The following is a 24,431-nucleotide window of genomic DNA, read 5'->3' on the forward strand; positions in this document are numbered from 1 at the left end:
CTGCAAAGTCCTTGAGGAGGGCAAGCCCCGCTCAGCAACATCCAAGCCATCTGTGTGCTGTCTACCACATTCCCGTCCCCAATCCAAACCCAGCTCTTTGCCGCTCCCTGGGAAGGAAATGGATCCTATCCCATTGAAAACCAATACATCAGCCCATTCTTCAGCCAGCACACCCTTTCTCTGTGTGTCTCACACCTGGACACCAGCTCCAGATGTATTCTGTGAGGGACAGGATCAAAACTCCGCTTAAAATCCTGAAATAGAACCTGCTTTGCCTTCCCATCATCCATGAGACGGGTGACCTCATGGTCGTGGCACAGTCATTCAGACAGGAATTTCCCTGACTGCGGACTCATGACTGACACCCTGAAAGGTTTCAAGCACCTGCATTTTATTATTTCCCACTACAAACGTTTATACCCTTTTCCCCCACATGCGTAATATCTGTGTGCCCTTTTACTCTTTTGTGGTTGGTCAATAAACATCAGCATTCCGTGCTTCTTTTCCTTCAGTGCTGTTCACCTGTCTTCTACAGCTGCACTCCATTAGGGATGAGGCTGGGCCGCAGCCCCATTCCCTGCGTCCCATAATCTGTTCTACATTCCCCTCCGTTATCTCACGCTGCCCTGTCCTGGTGCTGGCACTGTCCTCCCGTCACTTCCCAGTAGCGCCAATGATGGCCTTTCCCGCTATCAAGATCAGATGATCAGGGCTGGAGTTTCCTGGAGAGTCCAATCCCTTCCTGTCAAATCAGGTAGAGCTGTGGAACACTGAGCCAGCATGGACCTCCTTGTCTTTCAGGGCCTTGGGCAGAGGATTTAGGGGCTTCCTGTTGGGACATATTGGGATGAATCCCATTGTCCTTGGCTTGTAAGATAAGCATGTATTCTATTTGCCATCTGTTGGAGGTTTGGCTGTTTTCTTATCTCTTCCAAGAACAATGTCTCCCTTCGGGGAGGTATCTTCTGCTGATAGACCATTGAATGACTCACTGCATGATTGGTAAAATCGCACCATCCCATTGCGAGATGCTCCACCCAGATGGACAAGCCAAGCATTCCTACCTGCATAAAATCAGCACTTTTTGGGACACCACGGCAGCCCTTTGTTGGATTCCCAGAGGAGCGGCTTTCTTCTCTGCTCGGTTCCCAGAGGAAGACCAGACCCAACTACTACCAGACCTTCAGAGAAAACTCCACCCTTCTACAGATCACGGCTTTAGCAGCATTTCATCTGCCACTCCAGGAATTAAGAAGCAGGGAAGGTTTTAACCCCATCTGGTGTTTAACTGGTCCCGGGGAAGGAGACCTGAAGGAAATCCATGACTGGATTCAGAAAAAAGATCTCTAGATGCCAAGGAGATATTCAATGATGCACCTTGGAGTTAATTTTTGGGATTTTCATTTTTCTGGAGCAGTAAATTAGGATGTTGCTGGAGGTTTCTGGTGGTGTTCCCAACAGGGCAGCCATTTGGTGCAGCCCATGAAGCTGGCATCACGGTCCATGCGGGTATAGGACAGATCCTTGTGTTCTGCTTCTTTCCCTCTCTACTCCCCAGTGCCACCAGCTCCCCCCGGCAATGAGGGGGCTCCGAGCTGAGCGAGGGCAGTGCAAGGTGCAGCAGCTCAAGGATCCACTCCCTGTGCACTTCCCGGGAAAGGGCTGCCCTGGGCCTTGTCACGGACAGAGGGAGGGACCCCTTCATCTGCTAAGTCTGACCCTTCTGCCCCAGCCTTGCTTGGTTCCATTCATGTGCCTCCCGCGAGGTACGATCTGCACACAGATCCTGGTTCTGATCCTTGGAGCCACCGCACTGTTTTTCCTGGATTTTAGCCAGGGCTTCTCCTGTGTAAGGGATAGGGATATGTAGGAGGAGCCTGTTGGGCTCTACCCCCACCCACCACCGTTAGAAGTTTCAGGCCTCCCAAGGACTCCTGTGTCTCCTTTTTCCCCACCAATATCCCTCTTCAGATGAAGTTGCTGACAACGACCAGCCTTGGCACATCAAAATGTGTTTGCTGTTTTATTATTTGGGTCCTCACTCCTGCGTGGGACTCGGTGAGTGGGTGCTGCAGAGGCTCCGGCAAGGCATCAAAAACGCCGGCCCCACACCCAAGGGTGGTGCGAGATCTCCTGCAGCTCCGGCCTGTCCGCGGGGTGCTTGGCCAAACACCATTGGATCAGGTGCTGGAGCTCTGGGGAGAGAAGCCAGAAAGCGCCGGTCACCGGCAGAGTCTCCTGCCCAGCTGCCCCCGTCACCTGCGGGGCCCGGGCCGCGCCGCGAGCGCCCTGGGCCGTGCCGGGCTGCGTGCCGCCGCCTGCCAAAGCCCGCCGTCGTGAGGCCAGACACCAACCTGGAGAGAGCTGCCGCCGGAAGGAGAGCTTGCCCAGCACGATGTCATGGTCGTCCTGGAAGGGGAGGCTCCCGCAGACCATGACGTACAGCAGCACGCCCAGGGACCAGACGGTGGCCGCATGGCCGTGGTAGCAGCCGAGCCAGATCCACTCGGGCGGGCTGTACTCGCGCGTTCCTAGGGGAGACAGGCGGCGCTGGCCGGGCGCAGGCTGCTGCCTTCCAGAGCCCGGCGCCAGCCTCCTGGCCCAGGCAGGGGCTGCACCCGCGGCCACAGCTTCTCCCCCGAGGCCACCCCGCATCCCCCGGCCAGCTGGCCAAAGGCACGAAACCATTCCGCGAGGCCAAGAAGGCCAGCGGAGCAGCCCAGGCCCTCGTGGGCCCGCTGAGCCCAGGGGCCGGGAGCCGCTTTTGCCGCCCCTCTGTCGGCAGGGCCGGCGGCCGGCTCCTGGGGCACGGCACCCGCCCCGTGCCAAAGGGCGGCCGGCTGAAGGCCACAGCCCGCGGCCCAGGAGGGAAGGGGGCTGTGCAGTGCCTGGCACCGGGAGCAGGGCCCAGGCCATGGCTCACCGGCAAAGCCCGTGAAGGCCCGCTCCTGGAGGAAGGTGCCGCAGCCAAAGTCGATGAGCTTCAGGTCGCCGCTCTCCGGGTCCACGAGGAGGTTCTCCGGCTTGATGTCCCGGTGCAGGACGCCGCAGGCGGTGCAGTGCCGCACGGCCTCCAGCACCTGGCAGAAAAGCCAGCGCGCCTGCTCCTCGCACAGGAAGCCCTGGTCCTGCTCCTCCAGGAACTCCAGGAGATCCCGTGATGCCCCCGGACGCTCCAGCACCAGGATGAAGCTATCTGGCAGCTCAAACCAGTCCAGGAGCTGGATGATGTTGCGGCAGCCAGAGCCCACCTTCTCCATTAGCACCACCTCCAAGGGCACGCGGGTGCCGTCGGGCTGTGAGCAGGAGAAAATCAGCGCCTCCGGCAGGTGCTGCTGCTGCTGCTGCTGCTGCTGCGGCGGCCCTGGGGCTGCGCTGCGCCCTGCCCGGGATGCCCCAGGGTCCCCGGGCACAGCCTCCCAGGCGCTTGCACTTCCCCCCACTCGGGGGATGCTCGGGGGGCCCCTGCCCGGCCCCAGCAGCGCTGTTGGCCGTGCCCGGGCCCGCGGGGCTGCGGCTCCGCACGCCGAGCCCGCCCCGGGATTCTCCCTGCCCGCCGCGCCCCGCTCTGTCCCGCTGGCCCCGCTCGCTCACCAGCTCGTCCCACTGCAGGACGCTCTCCCGGTCCACGCGTTTGATGGCCACCTGCGAGCCACGGAGAGAGGAGGGCTGAGCTCCAGCCCTGCCGCTCCCCGCCGCTGCCCCTCCTGCCCCGCCCGGCCGCGGCGGCCACTCACCGGGCTCCCGTCCGAGAGGCGGATGCCCGAGAAGACGGTGCCGAAGCCGCCGCTGCCCAGCTGCGGGCCCAGCAGGTACCGCTCCTGCCGCTGCCTCCTTTGCCCTGCGGCCGAGAGAAGCCGTCAGCCTGGCGCCCAGAACCCCCCGCAAGTGCCCGCGAGTGAAGCGGGCCGGGCCCCCGCGGCCGCCGCGCTCTCACCTGCTTCGTGCTGCGCGCCGGGCAGCGGCCACGGCCCTGCAGCCGCCGGGCTGGCGAGCGGCGGAGCCGGGCCGGGGCAGCGCGCACAGGCGGCTGCGGCAGCCCCGGGGCAGCGGGCCGGGGCGGCACCGTCGCTGTCCCCGGCGTCGTGCGCTGGGCTCCGCTCCTGCCGACGGCCGGGGCTGCAGCCCGAGCCTTGGCCCAGGGGAGTCCCGGGAGCGGCTGCAAGGCAGACAGGGCTTGTTCACGCCGTGCATCGCAGGCACTGCAAACAGCCGGCGACTCGGCTGCTCTCGGGGGCCCTGGCCTGGCCTGACCGCGCCCCTGCATTGCCCCGGGGGAGCCTCAGGCAGCTCCTCAGGAGATCTCACCTGCTGCTAGAAAGCCCTTGGCGGCACTCGAGGGCTGTCTTGGGGCAGCTTCCTGCAGGTGGAGGAACCTCTGGAGGCTCGTCTCCACCACCAGGCTCGGGCTGTTGCCCGCTGGCACAAGCGGCACAGCGTCCTGGCTGTCCTGGCTGCTGTGGGATGACCACAGCTGGCTCCAGGACTCTTGCTGCCCCGCCAGCTGCTCCTGAGCAGGCTCCCCCGCATCGGGCTGGGCTCCCTTTTGGACTTTTGGGCTTTCCCCTGCCACGTCAAGGGTCAGGATTGCGCCCATGTTGTTGACATCCGTGAGTCCAAGGGAGCTGGGAGACCTGTCCACGGGCTCTGCTCCTTCCACAGCATGACAGGTCTCACTGAGCCTCTGCGAGGGATGGAGGCTGTCAGAGATAGCAGAGGCTCCTGGCAGGGTGCAGGATCTCTGACAGCCTGAGGTTCCTGCATGGATGGTGGTGGCTCCCCCCTGCTGTACCATCCTTACAGGCCTTGAGGATCTTCCAGGGATGGAAGATCTCGCTGGGAGCAGCCTCTGGGAGGGATGGAGGCTTCCGGAGGAGCTGTCCGAGCCACAGCAGGGCAGGTGGACTCGCTTCTGCAGCTCCTTCAGTTGTTTCCACAAGGCCTGCCACATCCCCGAGTAGAAGGGCGCACGTGTCCCGCTGCCATCCCAGAGCTGCAGCATCAGTTTCCACAGCTCCCGGGCCTCTGCCAGGCAGGGGCCGCAGCCGCAGGGGCTGCCCCGGGGGCTGGCGGGAGCACGCGGCCGCTTGCCAGGAGCGGCCCGAGGCCGGGGGAGCCTGGGAGCCGCAGGGGCTCCTCGCTTCCTCCGTGAGCCTCTGGGCCTGGCCCCGCGGCGCTTGCTCCTCTTTCCTGTCCGTGCCCGCCGGCTGCGTGGTTGCCGGTGGCCAAAGGCCCACCAGACAGCCACGGCGGCCAGCAGCAGGACAAGCGCAGTCATCAGGTCGCCGCTGTCACCCATGGCTCCAGCACGTGCCATCGCAACTGCACTGGCAGCTGCGGGCACCGGCCCCTTTTATGCAGCGACAGCGCGGTGATGTCGCAGTGATGTCACAGTGCTGCGGCCAGCACAGCCCTGGGACATCACAGCCCTGCCTCACGCCAGCGCTCTGCCCCTTTGTGCCATCACAGCCCTGCCTCGGCCCCGCCCTCCGCAGTGCCCCAGCAGGGATCAGGGGGCTCCCTATGGGCACTTGCCAGCTCTCTGGAGCAGAGTGCGTGGAAGAATCTTCTTTAAGAGGAGGGGAGTGTTGATGGTCTCACCTCCTTGCTGGCAGAGCATGGGACATGGATTGTCCAGTGTGACACTGCAAAGTCCTTGAGGAGGGCAAGCCCCGCTCAGCAACATCCAAGCCATCTGTGTGCTGTCTACCACATTCCCGTCCCCAATCCAAACCCAGCTCTTTGCCGCTCCCTGGGAAGGAAATGGATCCTATCCCATTGAAAACCAATACATCAGCCCATTCTTCAGCCAGCACACCCTTTCTCTGTGTGTCTCACACCTGGACACCAGCTCCAGATGTATTCTGTGAGGGACAGGATCAAAACTCCGCTTAAAATCCTGAAATAGAACCTGCTTTGCCTTCCCATCATCCATGAGACGGGTGACCTCATGGTCGTGGCACAGTCATTCAGACAGGAATTTCCCTGACTGCGGACTCATGACTGACACCCTGAAAGGTTTCAAGCACCTGCATTTTATTATTTCCCACTACAAACGTTTATACCCTTTTCCCCCACATGCGTAATATCTGTGTGCCCTTTTACTCTTTTGTGGTTGGTCAATAAACATCAGCATTCCGTGCTTCTTTTCCTTCAGTGCTGTTCACCTGTCTTCTACAGCTGCACTCCATTAGGGATGAGGCTGGGCCGCAGCCCCATTCCCTGCGTCCCATAATCTGTTCTACATTCCCCTCCGTTATCTCACGCTGCCCTGTCCTGGTGCTGGCACTGTCCTCCCGTCACTTCCCAGTAGCGCCAATGATGGCCTTTCCCGCTATCAAGATCAGATGATCAGGGCTGGAGTTTCCTGGAGAGTCCAATCCCTTCCTGTCAAATCAGGTAGAGCTGTGGAACACTGAGCCAGCATGGACCTCCTTGTCTTTCAGGGCCTTGGGCAGAGGATTTAGGGGCTTCCTGTTGGGACATATTGGGATGAATCCCATTGTCCTTGGCTTGTAAGATAAGCATGTATTCTATTTGCCATCTGTTGGAGGTTTGGCTGTTTTCTTATCTCTTCCAAGAACAATGTCTCCCTTCGGGGAGGTATCTTCTGCTGATAGACCATTGAATGACTCACTGCATGATTGGTAAAATCGCACCATCCCATTGCGAGATGCTCCACCCAGATGGACAAGCCAAGCATTCCTACCTGCATAAAATCAGCACTTTTTGGGACACCACGGCAGCCCTTTGTTGGATTCCCAGAGGAGCGGCTTTCTTCTCTGCTCGGTTCCCAGAGGAAGACCAGACCCAACTACTACCAGACCTTCAGAGAAAACTCCACCCTTCTACAGATCACGGCTTTAGCAGCATTTCATCTGCCACTCCAGGAATTAAGAAGCAGGGAAGGTTTTAACCCCATCTGGTGTTTAACTGGTCCCGGGGAAGGAGACCTGAAGGAAATCCATGACTGGATTCAGAAAAAAGATCTCTAGATGCCAAGGAGATATTCAATGATGCACCTTGGAGTTAATTTTTGGGATTTTCATTTTTCTGGAGCAGTAAATTAGGATGTTGCTGGAGGTTTCTGGTGGTGTTCCCAACAGGGCAGCCATTTGGTGCAGCCCATGAAGCTGGCATCACGGTCCATGCGGGTATAGGACAGATCCTTGTGTTCTGCTTCTTTCCCTCTCTACTCCCCAGTGCCACCAGCTCCCCCCGGCAATGAGGGGGCTCCGAGCTGAGCGAGGGCAGTGCAAGGTGCAGCAGCTCAAGGATCCACTCCCTGTGCACTTCCCGGGAAAGGGCTGCCCTGGGCCTTGTCACGGACAGAGGGAGGGACCCCTTCATCTGCTAAGTCTGACCCTTCTGCCCCAGCCTTGCTTGGTTCCATTCATGTGCCTCCCGCGAGGTACGATCTGCACACAGATCCTGGTTCTGATCCTTGGAGCCACCGCACTGTTTTTCCTGGATTTTAGCCAGGGCTTCTCCTGTGTAAGGGATAGGGATATGTAGGAGGAGCCTGTTGGGCTCTACCCCCACCCACCACCGTTAGAAGTTTCAGGCCTCCCAAGGACTCCTGTGTCTCCTTTTTCCCCACCAATATCCCTCTTCAGATGAAGTTGCTGACAACGACCAGCCTTGGCACATCAAAATGTGTTTGCTGTTTTATTATTTGGGTCCTCACTCCTGCGTGGGACTCGGTGAGTGGGTGCTGCAGAGGCTCCGGCAAGGCATCAAAAACGCCGGCCCCACACCCAAGGGTGGTGCGAGATCTCCTGCAGCTCCGGCCTGTCCGCGGGGTGCTTGGCCAAACACCATTGGATCAGGTGCTGGAGCTCTGGGGAGAGAAGCCAGAAAGCGCCGGTCACCGGCAGAGTCTCCTGCCCAGCTGCCCCCGTCACCTGCGGGGCCCGGGCCGCGCCGCGAGCGCCCTGGGCCGTGCCGGGCTGCGTGCCGCCGCCTGCCAAAGCCCGCCGTCGTGAGGCCAGACACCAACCTGGAGAGAGCTGCCGCCGGAAGGAGAGCTTGCCCAGCACGATGTCATGGTCGTCCTGGAAGGGGAGGCTCCCGCAGACCATGACGTACAGCAGCACGCCCAGGGACCAGACGGTGGCCGCATGGCCGTGGTAGCAGCCGAGCCAGATCCACTCGGGCGGGCTGTACTCGCGCGTTCCTAGGGGAGACAGGCGGCGCTGGCCGGGCGCAGGCTGCTGCCTTCCAGAGCCCGGCGCCAGCCTCCTGGCCCAGGCAGGGGCTGCACCCGCGGCCACAGCTTCTCCCCCGAGGCCACCCCGCATCCCCCGGCCAGCTGGCCAAAGGCACGAAACCATTCCGCGAGGCCAAGAAGGCCAGCGGAGCAGCCCAGGCCCTCGTGGGCCCGCTGAGCCCAGGGGCCGGGAGCCGCTTTTGCCGCCCCTCTGTCGGCAGGGCCGGCGGCCGGCTCCTGGGGCACGGCACCCGCCCCGTGCCAAAGGGCGGCCGGCTGAAGGCCACAGCCCGCGGCCCAGGAGGGAAGGGGGCTGTGCAGTGCCTGGCACCGGGAGCAGGGCCCAGGCCATGGCTCACCGGCAAAGCCCGTGAAGGCCCGCTCCTGGAGGAAGGTGCCGCAGCCAAAGTCGATGAGCTTCAGGTCGCCGCTCTCCGGGTCCACGAGGAGGTTCTCCGGCTTGATGTCCCGGTGCAGGACGCCGCAGGCGGTGCAGTGCCGCACGGCCTCCAGCACCTGGCAGAAAAGCCAGCGCGCCTGCTCCTCGCACAGGAAGCCCTGGTCCTGCTCCTCCAGGAACTCCAGGAGATCCCGTGATGCCCCCGGACGCTCCAGCACCAGGATGAAGCTATCTGGCAGCTCAAACCAGTCCAGGAGCTGGATGATGTTGCGGCAGCCAGAGCCCACCTTCTCCATTAGCACCACCTCCAAGGGCACGCGGGTGCCGTCGGGCTGTGAGCAGGAGAAAATCAGCGCCTCCGGCAGGTGCTGCTGCTGCTGCTGCTGCTGCTGCGGCGGCCCTGGGGCTGCGCTGCGCCCTGCCCGGGATGCCCCAGGGTCCCCGGGCACAGCCTCCCAGGCGCTTGCACTTCCCCCCACTCGGGGGATGCTCGGGGGGCCCCTGCCCGGCCCCAGCAGCGCTGTTGGCCGTGCCCGGGCCCGCGGGGCTGCGGCTCCGCACGCCGAGCCCGCCCCGGGATTCTCCCTGCCCGCCGCGCCCCGCTCTGTCCCGCTGGCCCCGCTCGCTCACCAGCTCGTCCCACTGCAGGACGCTCTCCCGGTCCACGCGTTTGATGGCCACCTGCGAGCCACGGAGAGAGGAGGGCTGAGCTCCAGCCCTGCCGCTCCCCGCCGCTGCCCCTCCTGCCCCGCCCGGCCGCGGCGGCCACTCACCGGGCTCCCGTCCGAGAGGCGGATGCCCGAGAAGACGGTGCCGAAGCCGCCGCTGCCCAGCTGCGGGCCCAGCAGGTACCGCTCCTGCCGCTGCCTCCTTTGCCCTGCGGCCGAGAGAAGCCGTCAGCCTGGCGCCCAGAACCCCCCGCAAGTGCCCGCGAGTGAAGCGGGCCGGGCCCCCGCGGCCGCCGCGCTCTCACCTGCTTCGTGCTGCGCGCCGGGCAGCGGCCACGGCCCTGCAGCCGCCGGGCTGGCGAGCGGCGGAGCCGGGCCGGGGCAGCGCGCACAGGCGGCTGCGGCAGCCCCGGGGCAGCGGGCCGGGGCGGCACCGTCGCTGTCCCCGGCGTCGTGCGCTGGGCTCCGCTCCTGCCGACGGCCGGGGCTGCAGCCCGAGCCTTGGCCCGGGGGAGTCCCGGGAGCGGCTGCAAGGCAGACAGGGCTTGTTCACGCCATGCCATCGCAGGCACTGCAAACAGCCGGCGACTCGGCTGCTCTCGGGGGCCCTGGCCTGGCCTGACCGCGCCCCTGCATTGCCCCGGGGGAGCCTCAGGCAGCTCCTCGGGAGATCTCACCTGCTGCTAGAAAGCCCTTGGCGGCACTCGAGGGCTGTCTTGGGGCAGCTTCCTGCAGGTGGAGGAACCTCTGGAGGCTCGTCTCCACCACCAGGCTCGGGCTGTTGCCCGCTGGCACAAGCGGCACAGCGTCCTGGCTGTCCTGGCTGCTGTGGGATGACCACAGCTGGCTCCAGGACTCTTGCTGCCCCGCCAGCTGCTCCTGAGCAGGCTCCCCCGCATCGGGCTGGGCTCCCTTTTGGACTTTTGGGCTTTCCCCTGCCACGTCAAGGGTCAGGATTGCGCCCATGTTGTTGACATCCGTGAGTCCAAGGGAGCTGGGAGACCTGTCCACGGGCTCTGCTCCTTCCACAGCATGACAGGTCTCACTGAGCCTCTGCGAGGGATGGAGGCTGTCAGAGATAGCAGAGGCTCCTGGCAGGGTGCAGGATCTCTGACAGCCTGAGGTTCCTGCATGGATGGTGGTGGCTCCCCCCTGCTGTACCATCCTTACAGGCCTTGAGGATCTTCCAGGGATGGAAGATCTCGCTGGGAGCAGCCTCTGGGAGGGATGGAGGCTTCCGGAGGAGCTGTCCGAGCCACAGCAGGGCAGGTGGACTCGCTTCTGCAGCTCCTTCAGTTGTTTCCACAAGGCCTGCCACATCCCCGAGTAGAAGGGCGCACGTGTCCCGCTGCCATCCCAGAGCTGCAGCATCAGTTTCCACAGCTCCCGGGCCTCTGCCAGGCAGGGGCCGCAGCCGCAGGGGCTGCCCCGGGGGCTGGCGGGAGCACGCGGCCGCTTGCCAGGAGCGGCCCGAGGCCGGGGGAGCCTGGGAGCCGCAGGGGCTCCTCGCTTCCTCCGTGAGCCTCTGGGCCTGGCCCCGCGGCGCTTGCTCCTCTTTCCTGTCCGTGCCCGCCGGCTGCGTGGTTGCCGGTGGCCAAAGGCCCACCAGACAGCCACGGCGGCCAGCAGCAGGACAAGCGCAGTCATCAGGTCGCCGCTGTCACCCATGGCTCCAGCACGTGCCATCGCAACTGCACTGGCAGCTGCGGGCACCGGCCCCTTTTATGCAGCGACAGCGCGGTGATGTCGCAGTGATGTCACAGTGCTGCGGCCAGCACAGCCCTGGGACATCACAGCCCTGCCTCACGCCAGCGCTCTGCCCCTTTGTGCCATCACAGCCCTGCCTCGGCCCCGCCCTCCGCAGTGCCCCAGCAGGGATCAGGGGGCTCCCTATGGGCACTTGCCAGCTCTCTGGAGCAGAGTGCGTGGAAGAATCTTCTTTAAGAGGAGGGGAGTGTTGATGGTCTCACCTCCTTGCTGGCAGAGCATGGGACATGGATTGTCCAGTGTGACACTGCAAAGTCCTTGAGGAGGGCAAGCCCCGCTCAGCAACATCCAAGCCATCTGTGTGCTGTCTACCACATTCCCGTCCCCAATCCAAACCCAGCTCTTTGCCGCTCCCTGGGAAGGAAATGGATCCTATCCCATTGAAAACCAATACATCAGCCCATTCTTCAGCCAGCACACCCTTTCTCTGTGTGTCTCACACCTGGACACCAGCTCCAGATGTATTCTGTGAGGGACAGGATCAAAACTCCGCTTAAAATCCTGAAATAGAACCTGCTTTGCCTTCCCATCATCCATGAGACGGGTGACCTCATGGTCGTGGCACAGTCATTCAGACAGGAATTTCCCTGACTGCGGACTCATGACTGACACCCTGAAAGGTTTCAAGCACCTGCATTTTATTATTTCCCACTACAAACGTTTATACCCTTTTCCCCCACATGCGTAATATCTGTGTGCCCTTTTACTCTTTTGTGGTTGGTCAATAAACATCAGCATTCCGTGCTTCTTTTCCTTCAGTGCTGTTCACCTGTCTTCTACAGCTGCACTCCATTAGGGATGAGGCTGGGCCGCAGCCCCATTCCCTGCGTCCCATAATCTGTTCTACATTCCCCTCCGTTATCTCACGCTGCCCTGTCCTGGTGCTGGCACTGTCCTCCCGTCACTTCCCAGTAGCGCCAATGATGGCCTTTCCCGCTATCAAGATCAGATGATCAGGGCTGGAGTTTCCTGGAGAGTCCAATCCCTTCCTGTCAAATCAGGTAGAGCTGTGGAACACTGAGCCAGCATGGACCTCCTTGTCTTTCAGGGCCTTGGGCAGAGGATTTAGGGGCTTCCTGTTGGGACATATTGGGATGAATCCCATTGTCCTTGGCTTGTAAGATAAGCATGTATTCTATTTGCCATCTGTTGGAGGTTTGGCTGTTTTCTTATCTCTTCCAAGAACAATGTCTCCCTTCGGGGAGGTATCTTCTGCTGATAGACCATTGAATGACTCACTGCATGATTGGTAAAATCGCACCATCCCATTGCGAGATGCTCCACCCAGATGGACAAGCCAAGCATTCCTACCTGCATAAAATCAGCACTTTTTGGGACACCACGGCAGCCCTTTGTTGGATTCCCAGAGGAGCGGCTTTCTTCTCTGCTCGGTTCCCAGAGGAAGACCAGACCCAACTACTACCAGACCTTCAGAGAAAACTCCACCCTTCTACAGATCACGGCTTTAGCAGCATTTCATCTGCCACTCCAGGAATTAAGAAGCAGGGAAGGTTTTAACCCCATCTGGTGTTTAACTGGTCCCGGGGAAGGAGACCTGAAGGAAATCCATGACTGGATTCAGAAAAAAGATCTCTAGATGCCAAGGAGATATTCAATGATGCACCTTGGAGTTAATTTTTGGGATTTTCATTTTTCTGGAGCAGTAAATTAGGATGTTGCTGGAGGTTTCTGGTGGTGTTCCCAACAGGGCAGCCATTTGGTGCAGCCCATGAAGCTGGCATCACGGTCCATGCGGGTATAGGACAGATCCTTGTGTTCTGCTTCTTTCCCTCTCTACTCCCCAGTGCCACCAGCTCCCCCCGGCAATGAGGGGGCTCCGAGCTGAGCGAGGGCAGTGCAAGGTGCAGCAGCTCAAGGATCCACTCCCTGTGCACTTCCCGGGAAAGGGCTGCCCTGGGCCTTGTCACGGACAGAGGGAGGGACCCCTTCATCTGCTAAGTCTGACCCTTCTGCCCCAGCCTTGCTTGGTTCCATTCATGTGCCTCCCGCGAGGTACGATCTGCACACAGATCCTGGTTCTGATCCTTGGAGCCACCGCACTGTTTTTCCTGGATTTTAGCCAGGGCTTCTCCTGTGTAAGGGATAGGGATATGTAGGAGGAGCCTGTTGGGCTCTACCCCCACCCACCACCGTTAGAAGTTTCAGGCCTCCCAAGGACTCCTGTGTCTCCTTTTTCCCCACCAATATCCCTCTTCAGATGAAGTTGCTGACAACGACCAGCCTTGGCACATCAAAATGTGTTTGCTGTTTTATTATTTGGGTCCTCACTCCTGCGTGGGACTCGGTGAGTGGGTGCTGCAGAGGCTCCGGCAAGGCATCAAAAACGCCGGCCCCACACCCAAGGGTGGTGCGAGATCTCCTGCAGCTCCGGCCTGTCCGCGGGGTGCTTGGCCAAACACCATTGGATCAGGTGCTGGAGCTCTGGGGAGAGAAGCCAGAAAGCGCCGGTCACCGGCAGAGTCTCCTGCCCAGCTGCCCCCGTCACCTGCGGGGCCCGGGCCGCGCCGCGAGCGCCCTGGGCCGTGCCGGGCTGCGTGCCGCCGCCTGCCAAAGCCCGCCGTCGTGAGGCCAGACACCAACCTGGAGAGAGCTGCCGCCGGAAGGAGAGCTTGCCCAGCACGATGTCATGGTCGTCCTGGAAGGGGAGGCTCCCGCAGACCATGACGTACAGCAGCACGCCCAGGGACCAGACGGTGGCCGCATGGCCGTGGTAGCAGCCGAGCCAGATCCACTCGGGCGGGCTGTACTCGCGCGTTCCTAGGGGAGACAGGCGGCGCTGGCCGGGCGCAGGCTGCTGCCTTCCAGAGCCCGGCGCCAGCCTCCTGGCCCAGGCAGGGGCTGCACCCGCGGCCACAGCTTCTCCCCCGAGGCCACCCCGCATCCCCCGGCCAGCTGGCCAAAGGCACGAAACCATTCCGCGAGGCCAAGAAGGCCAGCGGAGCAGCCCAGGCCCTCGTGGGCCCGCTGAGCCCAGGGGCCGGGAGCCGCTTTTGCCGCCCCTCTGTCGGCAGGGCCGGCGGCCGGCTCCTGGGGCACGGCACCCGCCCCGTGCCAAAGGGCGGCCGGCTGAAGGCCACAGCCCGCGGCCCAGGAGGGAAGGGGGCTGTGCAGTGCCTGGCACCGGGAGCAGGGCCCAGGCCATGGCTCACCGGCAAAGCCCGTGAAGGCCCGCTCCTGGAGGAAGGTGCCGCAGCCAAAGTCGATGAGCTTCAGGTCGCCGCTCTCCGGGTCCACGAGGAGGTTCTCCGGCTTGATGTCCCGGTGCAGGACGCCGCAGGCGGTGCAGTGCCGCACGGCCTCCAGCACCTGGCAGAAAAGCCAGCGCGCCTGCTCCTCGCACAGGAAGCCCTGGTCCTGCTCCTCCAGGAACTCCAGGAGATCCCGTGATGCCCCCGGACGCTCCAGCACCAGGATGAAGCTATCTGGCAGCTCAAACCAGTCCAGGAGCTGGATGATGTTGCGGCAGCCAGAGCCCACCTTCTCCATTAGCACCACCTCCAAGGGCACGCGGGTGCCGTCGGGCTGTGAGCAGGAGAAAATCAGCGCCTCCGGCAGGTGCTGCTGCTGCTGCTGCTGCTGCTGCGGCGGCCCTGGGGCTGCGCTGCGCCCTGCCCGGGATGCCCCAGGGTCCCCGGGCACAGCCTCCCAGGCGCTTGCACTTCCCCCCACTCGGGGGATGCTCGGGGGGCCCCTGCCCGGCCCCAGCAGCGCTGTTGGCCGTGCCCGGGCCCGCGGGGCTGCGGCTCCGCACGCCGAGCCCGCCCCGGGATTCTCCCTGCCCGCCGCGCCCCGCTCTGTCCCGCTGGCCCCGCTCGCTCACCAGCTCGTCCCACTGCAGGACGCTCTCCCGGTCCACGCGTTTGATGGCCACCTGCGAGCCACGGAGAGAGGAGGGCTGAGCTCCAGCCCTGCCGCTCCCCGCCGCTGCCCCTCCTGCCCCGCCCGGCCGCGGCGGCCACTCACCGGGCTCCCGTCCGAGAGGCGGATGCCCGAGAAGACGGTGCCGAAGCCGCCGCTGCCCAGCTGCGGGCCCAGCAGGTACCGCTCCTGCCGCTGCCTCCTTTGCCCTGCGGCCGAGAGAAGCCGTCAGCCTGGCGCCCAGAACCCCCCGCAAGTGCCCGCGAGTGAAGCGGGCCGGGCCCCCGCGGCCGCCGCGCTCTCACCTGCTTCGTGCTGCGCGCCGGGCAGCGGCCACGGCCCTGCAGCCGCCGGGCTGGCGAGCGGCGGAGCCGGGCCGGGGCAGCGCGCACAGGCGGCTGCGGCAGCCCCGGGGCAGCGGGCCGGGGCGGCACCGTCGCTGTCCCCGGCGTCGTGCGCTGGGCTCCGCTCCTGCCGACGGCCGGGGCTGCAGCCCGAGCCTTGGCCCGGGGGAGTCCCGGGAGCGGCTGCAAGGCAGACAGGGCTTGTTCACGCCATGCCATCGCAGGCACTGCAAACAGCCGGCGACTCGGCTGCTCTCGGGGGCCCTGGCCTGGCCTGACCGCGCCCCTGCATTGCCCCGGGGGAGCCTCAGGCAGCTCCTCGGGAGATCTCACCTGCTGCTAGAAAGCCCTTGGCGGCACTCGAGGGCTGTCTTGGGGCAGCTTCCTGCAGGTGGAGGAACCTCTGGAGGCTCGTCTCCACCACCAGGCTCGGGCTGTTGCCCGCTGGCACAAGCGGCACAGCGTCCTGGCTGTCCTGGCTGCTGTGGGATGACCACAGCTGGCTCCAGGACTCTTGCTGCCCCGCCAGCTGCTCCTGAGCAGGCTCCCCCGCATCGGGCTGGGCTCCCTTTTGGACTTTTGGGCTTTCCCCTGCCACGTCAAGGGTCAGGATTGCGCCCATGTTGTTGACATCCGTGAGTCCAAGGGAGCTGGGAGACCTGTCCACGGGCTCTGCTCCTTCCACAGCATGACAGGTCTCACTGAGCCTCTGCGAGGGATGGAGGCTGTCAGAGATAGCAGAGGCTCCTGGCAGGGTGCAGGATCTCTGACAGCCTGAGGTTCCTGCATGGATGGTGGTGGCTCCCCCCTGCTGTACCATCCTTACAGGCCTTGAGGATCTTCCAGGGATGGAAGATCTCGCTGGGAGCAGCCTCTGGGAGGGATGGAGGCTTCCGGAGGAGCTGTCCGAGCCACAGCAGGGCAGGTGGACTCGCTTCTGCAGCTCCTTCAGTTGTTTCCACAAGGCCTGCCACATCCCCGAGTAGAAGGGCGCACGTGTCCCGCTGCCATCCCAGAGCTGCAGCATCAGTTTCCACAGCTCCCGGGCCTCTGCCAGGCAGGGGCCGCAGCCGCAGGGGCTGCCCCGGGGGCTGGCGGGAGCACGCGGCCGCTTGCCAGGAGCGGCCCGAGGCCGGGGGAGCCTGGGAGCCGCAGGGGCTCCTCGCTTCCTCCGTGAGCCTCTGGGCCTGGCCCCGCGGCGCTTGCTCCTCTTTCCTGTCCGTGCCCGCCGGCTGCGTGGTTGCCGGTGGCCAAAGGCCCACCAGACAGCCACGGCGGCCAGCAGCAGGACAAGCGCAGTCATCAGGTCGCCGCTGTCACCCATGGCTCCAGCACGTGCCATCGCAACTGCACTGGCAGCTGCGGGCACCGGCCCCTTTTATGCAGCGACAGCGCGGTGATGTCGCAGCGATGTCACAGTGCTGCGGCCAGCACAGCCCTGGGACATCACAGCCCTGCCTCACGCCAGCGCTCTGCCCCTTTGTGCCATCACAGCCCTGCCTCGGCCCCGCCCTCCGCAGTGCCCCAGCAGGGATCAGGGGGCTCCCTATGGGCACTTGCCAGCTCTCTGGAGCAGAGTGCGTGGAAGAATCTTCTTTAAGAGGAGGGGAGTGTTGATGGTCTCACCTCCTTGCTGGCAGAGCATGGGACATGGATTGTCCAGTGTGACACTGCAAAGTCCTTGAGGAGGGCAAGCCCCGCTCAGCAACATCCAAGCCATCTGTGTGCTGTCTACCACATTCCCGTCCCCAATCCAAACCCAGCTCTTTGCCGCTCCCTGGGAAGGAAATGGATCCTATCCCATTGAAAACCAATACATCAGCCCATTCTTCAGCCAGCACACCCTTTCTCTGTGTGTCTCACACCTGGACACCAGCTCCAGATGTATTCTGTGAGGGACAGGATCAAAACTCCGCTTAAAATCCTGAAATAGAACCTGCTTTGCCTTCCCATCATCCATGAGACGGGTGACCTCATGGTCGTGGCACAGTCATTCAGACAGGAATTTCCCTGACTGCGGACTCATGACTGACACCCTGAAAGGTTTCAAGCACCTGCATTTTATTATTTCCCACTACAAACGTTTATACCCTTTTCCCCCACATGCGTAATATCTGTGTGCCCTTTTACTCTTTTGTGGTTGGTCAATAAACATCAGCATTCCGTGCTTCTTTTCCTTCAGTGCTGTTCACCTGTCTTCTACAGCTGCACTCCATTAGGGATGAGGCTGGGCCGCAGCCCCATTCCCTGCGTCCCATAATCTGTTCTACATTCCCCTCCGTTATCTCACGCTGCCCTGTCCTGGTGCTGGCACTGTCCTCCCGTCACTTCCCAGTAGCGCCAATGATGGCCTTTCCCGCTATCAAGATCAGATGATCAGGGCTGGAGTTTCCTGGAGAGTCCAATCCCTTCCTGTCAAATCAGGTAGAGCTGTGGAACACTGAGCCAGCATGGACCTCCTTGTCTTTCAGGGCCTTGGGCAGAGGATTTAGGGGCTTCCTGTTGGGACATATTGGGATGAATCCCATTGTCCTTGGCTTGTAAGATAAGCATGTATTCTATTTGCCATCTGTTGGAGGTTTGGCTGTTTTCTTATCTCTTCCAAGAACAATGTCTCCCTTCGGGGAGGTATCTTCTGCTGATAGACCATTGAATGACTCACTGCATGATTGGTAAAATCGCACCATCCCATTGCGAGATGCTCCACCCAGATGGACAAGCCAAGCATTCCTACCTGCATAAAATCAGCACTTTTTGGGACACCACGGCAGCCCTTTGTTGGATTCCCAGAGGAGCGGCTTTCTTCTCTGCTCGGTTCCCAGAGGAAGACCAGACCCAACTACTACCAGACCTTCAGAGAAAACTCCACCCTTCTACAGATCACGGCTTTAGCAGCATTTCATCTGCCACTCCAGGAATTAAGAAGCAGGGAAGGTTTTAACCCCATCTGGTGTTTAACTGGTCCCGGGGAAGGAGACCTGAAGGAAATCCATGACTGGATTCAGAAAAAAGATCTCTAGATGCCAAGGAGATATTCAATGATGCACCTTGGAGTTAATTTTTGGGATTTTCATTTTTCTGGAGCAGTAAATTAGGATGTTGCTGGAGGTTTCTGGTGGTGTTCCCAACAGGGCAGCCATTTGGTGCAGCCCATGAAGCTGGCATCACGGTCCATGCGGGTATAGGACAGATCCTTGTGTTCTGCTTCTTTCCCTCTCTACTCCCCAGTGCCACCAGCTCCCCCCGGCAATGAGGGGGCTCCGAGCTGAGCGAGGGCAGTGCAAGGTGCAGCAGCTCAAGGATCCACTCCCTGTGCACTTCCCGGGAAAGGGCTGCCCTGGGCCTTGTCACGGACAGAGGGAGGGACCCCTTCATCTGCTAAGTCTGACCCTTCTGCCCCAGCCTTGCTTGGTTCCATTCATGTGCCTCCCGCGAGGTACGATCTGCACACAGATCCTGGTTCTGATCCTTGGAGCCACCGCACTGTTTTTCCTGGATTTTAGCCAGGGCTTCTCCTGTGTAAGGGATAGGGATATGTAGGAGGAGCCTGTTGGGCTCTACCCCCACCCACCACCGTTAGAAGTTTCAGGCCTCCCAAGGACTCCTGTGTCTCCTTTTTCCCCACCAATATCCCTCTTCAGATGAAGTTGCTGACAACGACCAGCCTTGGCACATCAAAATGTGTTTGCTGTTTTATTATTTGGGTCCTCACTCCTGCGTGGGACTCGGTGAGTGGGTGCTGCAGAGGCTCCGGCAAGGCATCAAAAACGCCGGCCCCACACCCAAGGGTGGTGCGAGATCTCCTGCAGCTCCGGCCTGTCCGCGGGGTGCTTGGCCAAACACCATTGGATCAGGTGCTGGAGCTCTGGGGAGAGAAGCCAGAAAGCGCCGGTCACCGGCAGAGTCTCCTGCCCAGCTGCCCCCGTCACCTGCGGGGCCCGGGCCGCGCCGCGAGCGCCCTGGGCCGTGCCGGGCTGCGTGCCGCCGCCTGCCAAAGCCCGCCGTCGTGAGGCCAGACACCAACCTGGAGAGAGCTGCCGCCGGAAGGAGAGCTTGCCCAGCACGATGTCATGGTCGTCCTGGAAGGGGAGGCTCCCGCAGACCATGACGTACAGCAGCACGCCCAGGGACCAGACGGTGGCCGCATGGCCATGGTAGCAGCCGAGCCAGATCCACTCGGGCGGGCTGTACTCGCGCGTTCCTAGGGGAGACAGGCGGCGCTGGCCGGGCGCAGGCTGCTGCCTTCCAGAGCCCGGCGCCAGCCTCCTGGCCCAGGCAGGGGCTGCACCCGCGGCCACAGCTTCTCCCCCGAGGCCACCCCGCATCCCCCGGCCAGCTGGCCAAAGGCACGAAACCATTCCGCGAGGCCAAGAAGGCCAGCGGAGCAGCCCAGGCCCTCGTGGGCCCGCTGAGCCCAGGGGCCGGGAGCCGCTTTTGCCGCCCCTCTGTCGGCAGGGCCGGCGGCCGGCTCCTGGGGCACGGCACCCGCCCCGTGCCAAAGGGCGGCCGGCTGAAGGCCACAGCCCGCGGCCCAGGAGGGAAGGGGGCTGTGCAGTGCCTGGCACCGGGAGCAGGGCCCAGGCCATGGCTCACCGGCAAAGCCCGTGAAGGCCCGCTCCTGGAGGAAGGTGCCGCAGCCAAAGTCGATGAGCTTCAGGTCGCCGCTGTCCGGGTCCACGAGGAGGTTCTCCGGCTTGATGTCCCGGTGCAGGACGCCGCAGGCGGTGCAGTGCCGCACGGCCTCCAGCACCTGGCAGAAAAGCCAGCGCGCCTGCTCCTCGCACAGGAAGCCCTGGTCCTGCTCCTCCAGGAACTCCAGGAGATCCCGTGATGCCCCCGGACGCTCCAGCACCAGGATGAAGCTATCTGGCAGCTCAAACCAGTCCAGGAGCTGGATGATGTTGCGGCAGCCAGAGCCCACCTTCTCCATTAGCACCACCTCCAAGGGCACGCGGGTGCCGTCGGGCTGTGAGCAGGAGAAAATCAGCGCCTCCGGCAGGTGCTGCTGCTGCTGCTGCTGCTGCTGCGGCGGCCCTGGGGCTGCGCTGCGCCCTGCCCGGGATGCCCCAGGGTCCCCGGGCACAGCCTCCCAGGCGCTTGCACTTCCCCCCACTCGGGGGATGCTCGGGGGGCCCCTGCCCGGCCCCAGCACCGCTGTTGGCCGTGCCCGGGCCCGCGGGGCTGCGGCTCCGCACGCCGAGCCCGCCCCGGGATTCTCCCTGCCCGCCGCGCCCCGCTCTGTCCCGCTGGCCCCGCTCGCTCACCAGCTCGTCCCACTGCAGGACGCTCTCCCGGGCCACGCGTTTGATGGCCACCTGCGAGCCACGGAGAGAGGAGGGCTGAGCTCCAGCCCTGCCGCTCCCCGCCGCTGCCCCTCCTGCCCCGCCCGGCCGCGGCGGCCACTCACCGGGCTCCCGTCCGAGAGGCGGATGCCCGAGAAGACGGTGCCGAAGCCGCCGCTGCCCAGCTGCGGGCCCAGCAGGTACCGCTCCTGCCGCTGCCTCCTTTGCCCTGCGGCCGAGAGAAGCCGTCAGCCTGGCGCCCAGAACCCCCCGCAAGTGCCCGCGAGTGAAGCGGGCCGGGCCCCCGCGGCCGCCGCGCTCTCACCTGCTTCGTGCTGCGCGCCGGGCAGCGGCCACGGCCCTGCAGCCGCCGGGCTGGCGAGCGGCGGAGCCGGGCCGGGGCAGCGCGCACAGGCGGCTGCGGCAGCCCCGGGGCAGCGGGCCGGGGCGGCACCGTCGCTGTCCCCGGCGTCGTGCGCTGGGCTCCGCTCCTGCCGACGGCCGGGGCTGCAGCCCGAGCCTTGGCCCAGGGGAGTCCCGGGAGCGGCTGCAAGGCAGACAGGGCTTGTTCACGCCATGCCATCGCAGGCACTGCAAACAGCCGGCGACTCGGCTGCTCTCGGGGGCCCTGGCCTGGCCTGGCCGCGCCCCTGCATTGCCCCGGGGGAGCCTCAGGCAGCTCCTCAGGAGATCTCACCTGCTGCTAGAAAGCCCTTGGCGGCACTCGAGGGCTGTCTTGGGGCAGCTTCCTGCAGGTGGAGGAACCTCTGGAGGCTCGTCTCCACCACCAGGCTCGGGCTGTTGCCCGCTGGCACAAGCGGCACAGCGTCCTGGCTGTCCTGGCTGCTGTGGGATGACCACAGCTGGCTCCAGGACTCTTGCTGCCCCGCCAGCTGCTCCTGAGCAGGCTCCCCCGCATCGGGCTGGGCTCCCTTTTGGACTTTTGGGCTTTCCCCTGCCACGTCAAGGGTCAGGATTGCGCCCATGTTGTTGACATCCGTGAGTCCAAGGGAGCTGGGAGACCTGTCCACGGGCTCTGCTCCTTCCACAGCATGACAGGTCTCACTGAGCCTCTGCGAGGGATGGAGGCTGTCAGAGATAGCAGAGGCTCCTGGCAGGGTGCAGGATCTCTGACAGCCTGAGGTTCCTGCATGGATGGTGGTGGCTCCCCCCTGCTGTACCATCCTTACAGGCCTTGAGGATCTTCCAGGGATGGAAGATCTCGCTGGGAGCAGCCTCTGGGAGGGATGGAGGCTTCCGGAGGAGCTGTCCGAGCCACAGCAGGGCAGGTGGACTCGCTTCTGCAGCTCCTTCAGTTGTTTCCACAAGGCCTGCCACATCCCCGAGTAGAAGGGCGCACGTGTCCCGCTGCCATCCCAGAGCTGCAGCATCAGTTTCCACAGCTCCCGGGCCTCTGCCAGGCAGGGGCCGCAGCCGCAGGGGCTGCCCCGGGGGCTGGCGGGAGCACGCGGCCGCTTGCCAGGAGCGGCCCGAGGCCGGGGGAGCCTGGGAGCCGCAGGGGCTCCTCGCTTCCTCCGTGAGCCTCTGGGCCTGGCCCCGCGGCGCTTGCTCCTCTTTCCTGTCCGTGCCCGCCGGCTGCGTGGTTGCCGGTGGCCAAAGGCCCACCAGACAGCCACGGCGGCCAGCAGCAGGACAAGCGCAGTCATCAGGTCGCCGCTGTCACCCATGGCTCCAGCACGTGCCATCGCAACTGCACTGGCAGCTGCGGGCACCGGCCCCTTTTATGCAGCGACAGCGCGGTGATGTCGCAGCGATGTCACAGTGCTGCGGCCAGCACAGCCCTGGGACATCACAGCCCTGCCTCACGCCAGCGCTCTGCCCCTTTGTGCCATCACAGCCCTGCCTCGGCCCCGCCCTCCGCAGTGCCCCAGCAGGGATCAGGGGGCTCCCTATGGGCACTTGCCAGCTCTCTGGAGCAGAGTGCGTGGAAGAATCTTCTTTAAGAGGAGGGGAGTGTTGATGGTCTCACCTCCTTGCTGGCAGAGCATGGGACATGGATTGTCCAGTGTGACACTGCAAAGTCCTTGAGGAGGGCAAGCCCCGCTCAGCAACATCCAAGCCATCTGTGTGCTGTCTACCACATTCCCGTCCCCAATCCAAACCCAGCTCTTTGCCGCTCCCTGGGAAGGAAATGGATCCTATCCCATTGAAAACCAATACATCAGCCCATTCTTCAGCCAGCACACCCTTTCTCTGTGTGTCTCACACCTGGACACCAGCTCCAGATGTATTCTGTGAGGGACAGGATCAAAACTCCGCTTAAAATCCTGAAATAGAACCTGCTTTGCCTTCCCATCATCCATGAGACGGGTGACCTCATGGTCGTGGCACAGTCATTCAGACAGGAATTTCCCTGACTGCGGACTCATGACTGACACCCTGAAAGGTTTCAAGCACCTGCATTTTATTATTTCCCACTACAAACGTTTATACCCTTTTCCCCCACATGCGTAATATCTGTGTGCCCTTTTACTCTTTTGTGGTTGGTCAATAAACATCAGCATTCCGTGCTTCTTTTCCTTCAGTGCTGTTCACCTGTCTTCTACAGCTGCACTCCATTAGGGATGAGGCTGGGCCGCAGCCCCATTCCCTGCGTCCCATAATCTGTTCTACATTCCCCTCCGTTATCTCACGCTGCCCTGTCCTGGTGCTGGCACTGTCCTCCCGTCACTTCCCAGTAGCGCCAATGATGGCCTTTCCCGCTATCAAGATCAGATGATCAGGGCTGGAGTTTCCTGGAGAGTCCAATCCCTTCCTGTCAAATCAGGTAGAGCTGTGGAACACTGAGCCAGCATGGACCTCCTTGTCTTTCAGGGCCTTGGGCAGAGGATTTAGGGGCTTCCTGTTGGGACATATTGGGATGAATCCCATTGTCCTTGGCTTGTAAGATAAGCATGTATTCTATTTGCCATCTGTTGGAGGTTTGGCTGTTTTCTTATCTCTTCCAAGAACAATGTCTCCCTTCGGGGAGGTATCTTCTGCTGATAGACCATTGAATGACTCACTGCATGATTGGTAAAATCGCACCATCCCATTGCGAGATGCTCCACCCAGATGGACAAGCCAAGCATTCCTACCTGCATAAAATCAGCACTTTTTGGGACACCACGGCAGCCCTTTGTTGGATTCCCAGAGGAGCGGCTTTCTTCTCTGCTCGGTTCCCAGAGGAAGACCAGACCCAACTACTACCAGACCTTCAGAGAAAACTCCACCCTTCTACAGATCACGGCTTTAGCAGCATTTCATCTGCCACTCCAGGAATTAAGAAGCAGGGAAGGTTTTAACCCCATCTGGTGTTTAACTGGTCCCGGGGAAGGAGACCTGAAGGAAATCCATGACTGGATTCAGAAAAAAGATCTCTAGATGCCAAGGAGATATTCAATGATGCACCTTGGAGTTAATTTTTGGGATTTTCATTTTTCTGGAGCAGTAAATTAGGATGTTGCTGGAGGTTTCTGGTGGTGTTCCCAACAGGGCAGCCATTTGGTGCAGCCCATGAAGCTGGCATCACGGTCCATGCGGGTATAGGACAGATCCTTGTGTTCTGCTTCTTTCCCTCTCTACTCCCCAGTGCCACCAGCTCCCCCCGGCAATGAGGGGGCTCCGAGCTGAGCGAGGGCAGTGCAAGGTGCAGCAGCTCAAGGATCCACTCCCTGTGCACTTCCCGGGAAAGGGCTGCCCTGGGCCTTGTCACGGACAGAGGGAGGGACCCCTTCATCTGCTAAGTCTGACCCTTCTGCCCCAGCCTTGCTTGGTTCCATTCATGTGCCTCCCGCGAGGTACGATCTGCACACAGATCCTGGTTCTGATCCTTGGAGCCACCGCACTGTTTTTCCTGGATTTTAGCCAGGGCTTCTCCTG

General features: G+C 62.5%; 4 protein-coding genes across 4 annotated transcripts; all 4 read right to left on the minus strand.

Moving 5' to 3' along the window:
- Window positions 1–2,531: 2,531 nt before the first annotated feature.
- Window positions 2,532–5,299, minus strand: LOC144246772 (serine/threonine-protein kinase pim-1-like). Its single transcript, XM_077785522.1, has 6 exons — window positions 5,238–5,299; window positions 4,309–4,457; window positions 3,738–3,841; window positions 3,595–3,645; window positions 2,924–3,296; window positions 2,532–2,596 (listed from the first exon to the last, which is right to left on the minus strand). Exons 1-6 carry the CDS (start codon window positions 5,297–5,299, stop codon window positions 2,532–2,534), a joined length of 804 nt encoding a protein of 267 aa, XP_077641648.1.
- A 2,877-nt stretch (window positions 5,300–8,176) lies between these two features.
- On the minus strand, window positions 8,177–10,945 carry LOC144246773 (serine/threonine-protein kinase pim-1-like). Its single transcript, XM_077785523.1, has 6 exons — window positions 10,884–10,945; window positions 9,955–10,103; window positions 9,383–9,486; window positions 9,240–9,290; window positions 8,569–8,941; window positions 8,177–8,241 (listed from the first exon to the last, which is right to left on the minus strand). Exons 1-6 carry the CDS (start codon window positions 10,943–10,945, stop codon window positions 8,177–8,179), a joined length of 804 nt encoding a protein of 267 aa, XP_077641649.1.
- A 2,877-nt stretch (window positions 10,946–13,822) lies between these two features.
- Window positions 13,823–16,591, minus strand: LOC144246774 (serine/threonine-protein kinase pim-1-like). The gene is made up of 6 exons (XM_077785524.1): window positions 16,530–16,591; window positions 15,601–15,749; window positions 15,029–15,132; window positions 14,886–14,936; window positions 14,215–14,587; window positions 13,823–13,887 (listed from the first exon to the last, which is right to left on the minus strand). Exons 1-6 carry the CDS (start codon window positions 16,589–16,591, stop codon window positions 13,823–13,825), a joined length of 804 nt encoding a protein of 267 aa, XP_077641650.1.
- Window positions 16,592–19,861: 3,270 nt separating this feature from the next.
- Window positions 19,862–22,237, minus strand: LOC144246775 (serine/threonine-protein kinase pim-1-like; the record flags this gene model as incomplete). The annotated part of the gene is made up of 4 exons (XM_077785525.1): window positions 22,176–22,237; window positions 21,247–21,395; window positions 20,675–20,778; window positions 19,862–20,233 (listed from the first exon to the last, which is right to left on the minus strand). Coding segments are annotated over exons 1-4 (687 nt in total), but the record flags the coding sequence as incomplete, so codon positions are not given.
- Window positions 22,238–24,431: the final 2,194 nt, after the last annotated feature.

This window comes from Lonchura striata, chromosome 9 (genome assembly GCF_046129695.1).
Source record: "Lonchura striata isolate bLonStr1 chromosome 9, bLonStr1.mat, whole genome shotgun sequence".
NCBI classification, from domain to species: domain Eukaryota; kingdom Metazoa; phylum Chordata; class Aves; order Passeriformes; family Estrildidae; genus Lonchura; species Lonchura striata.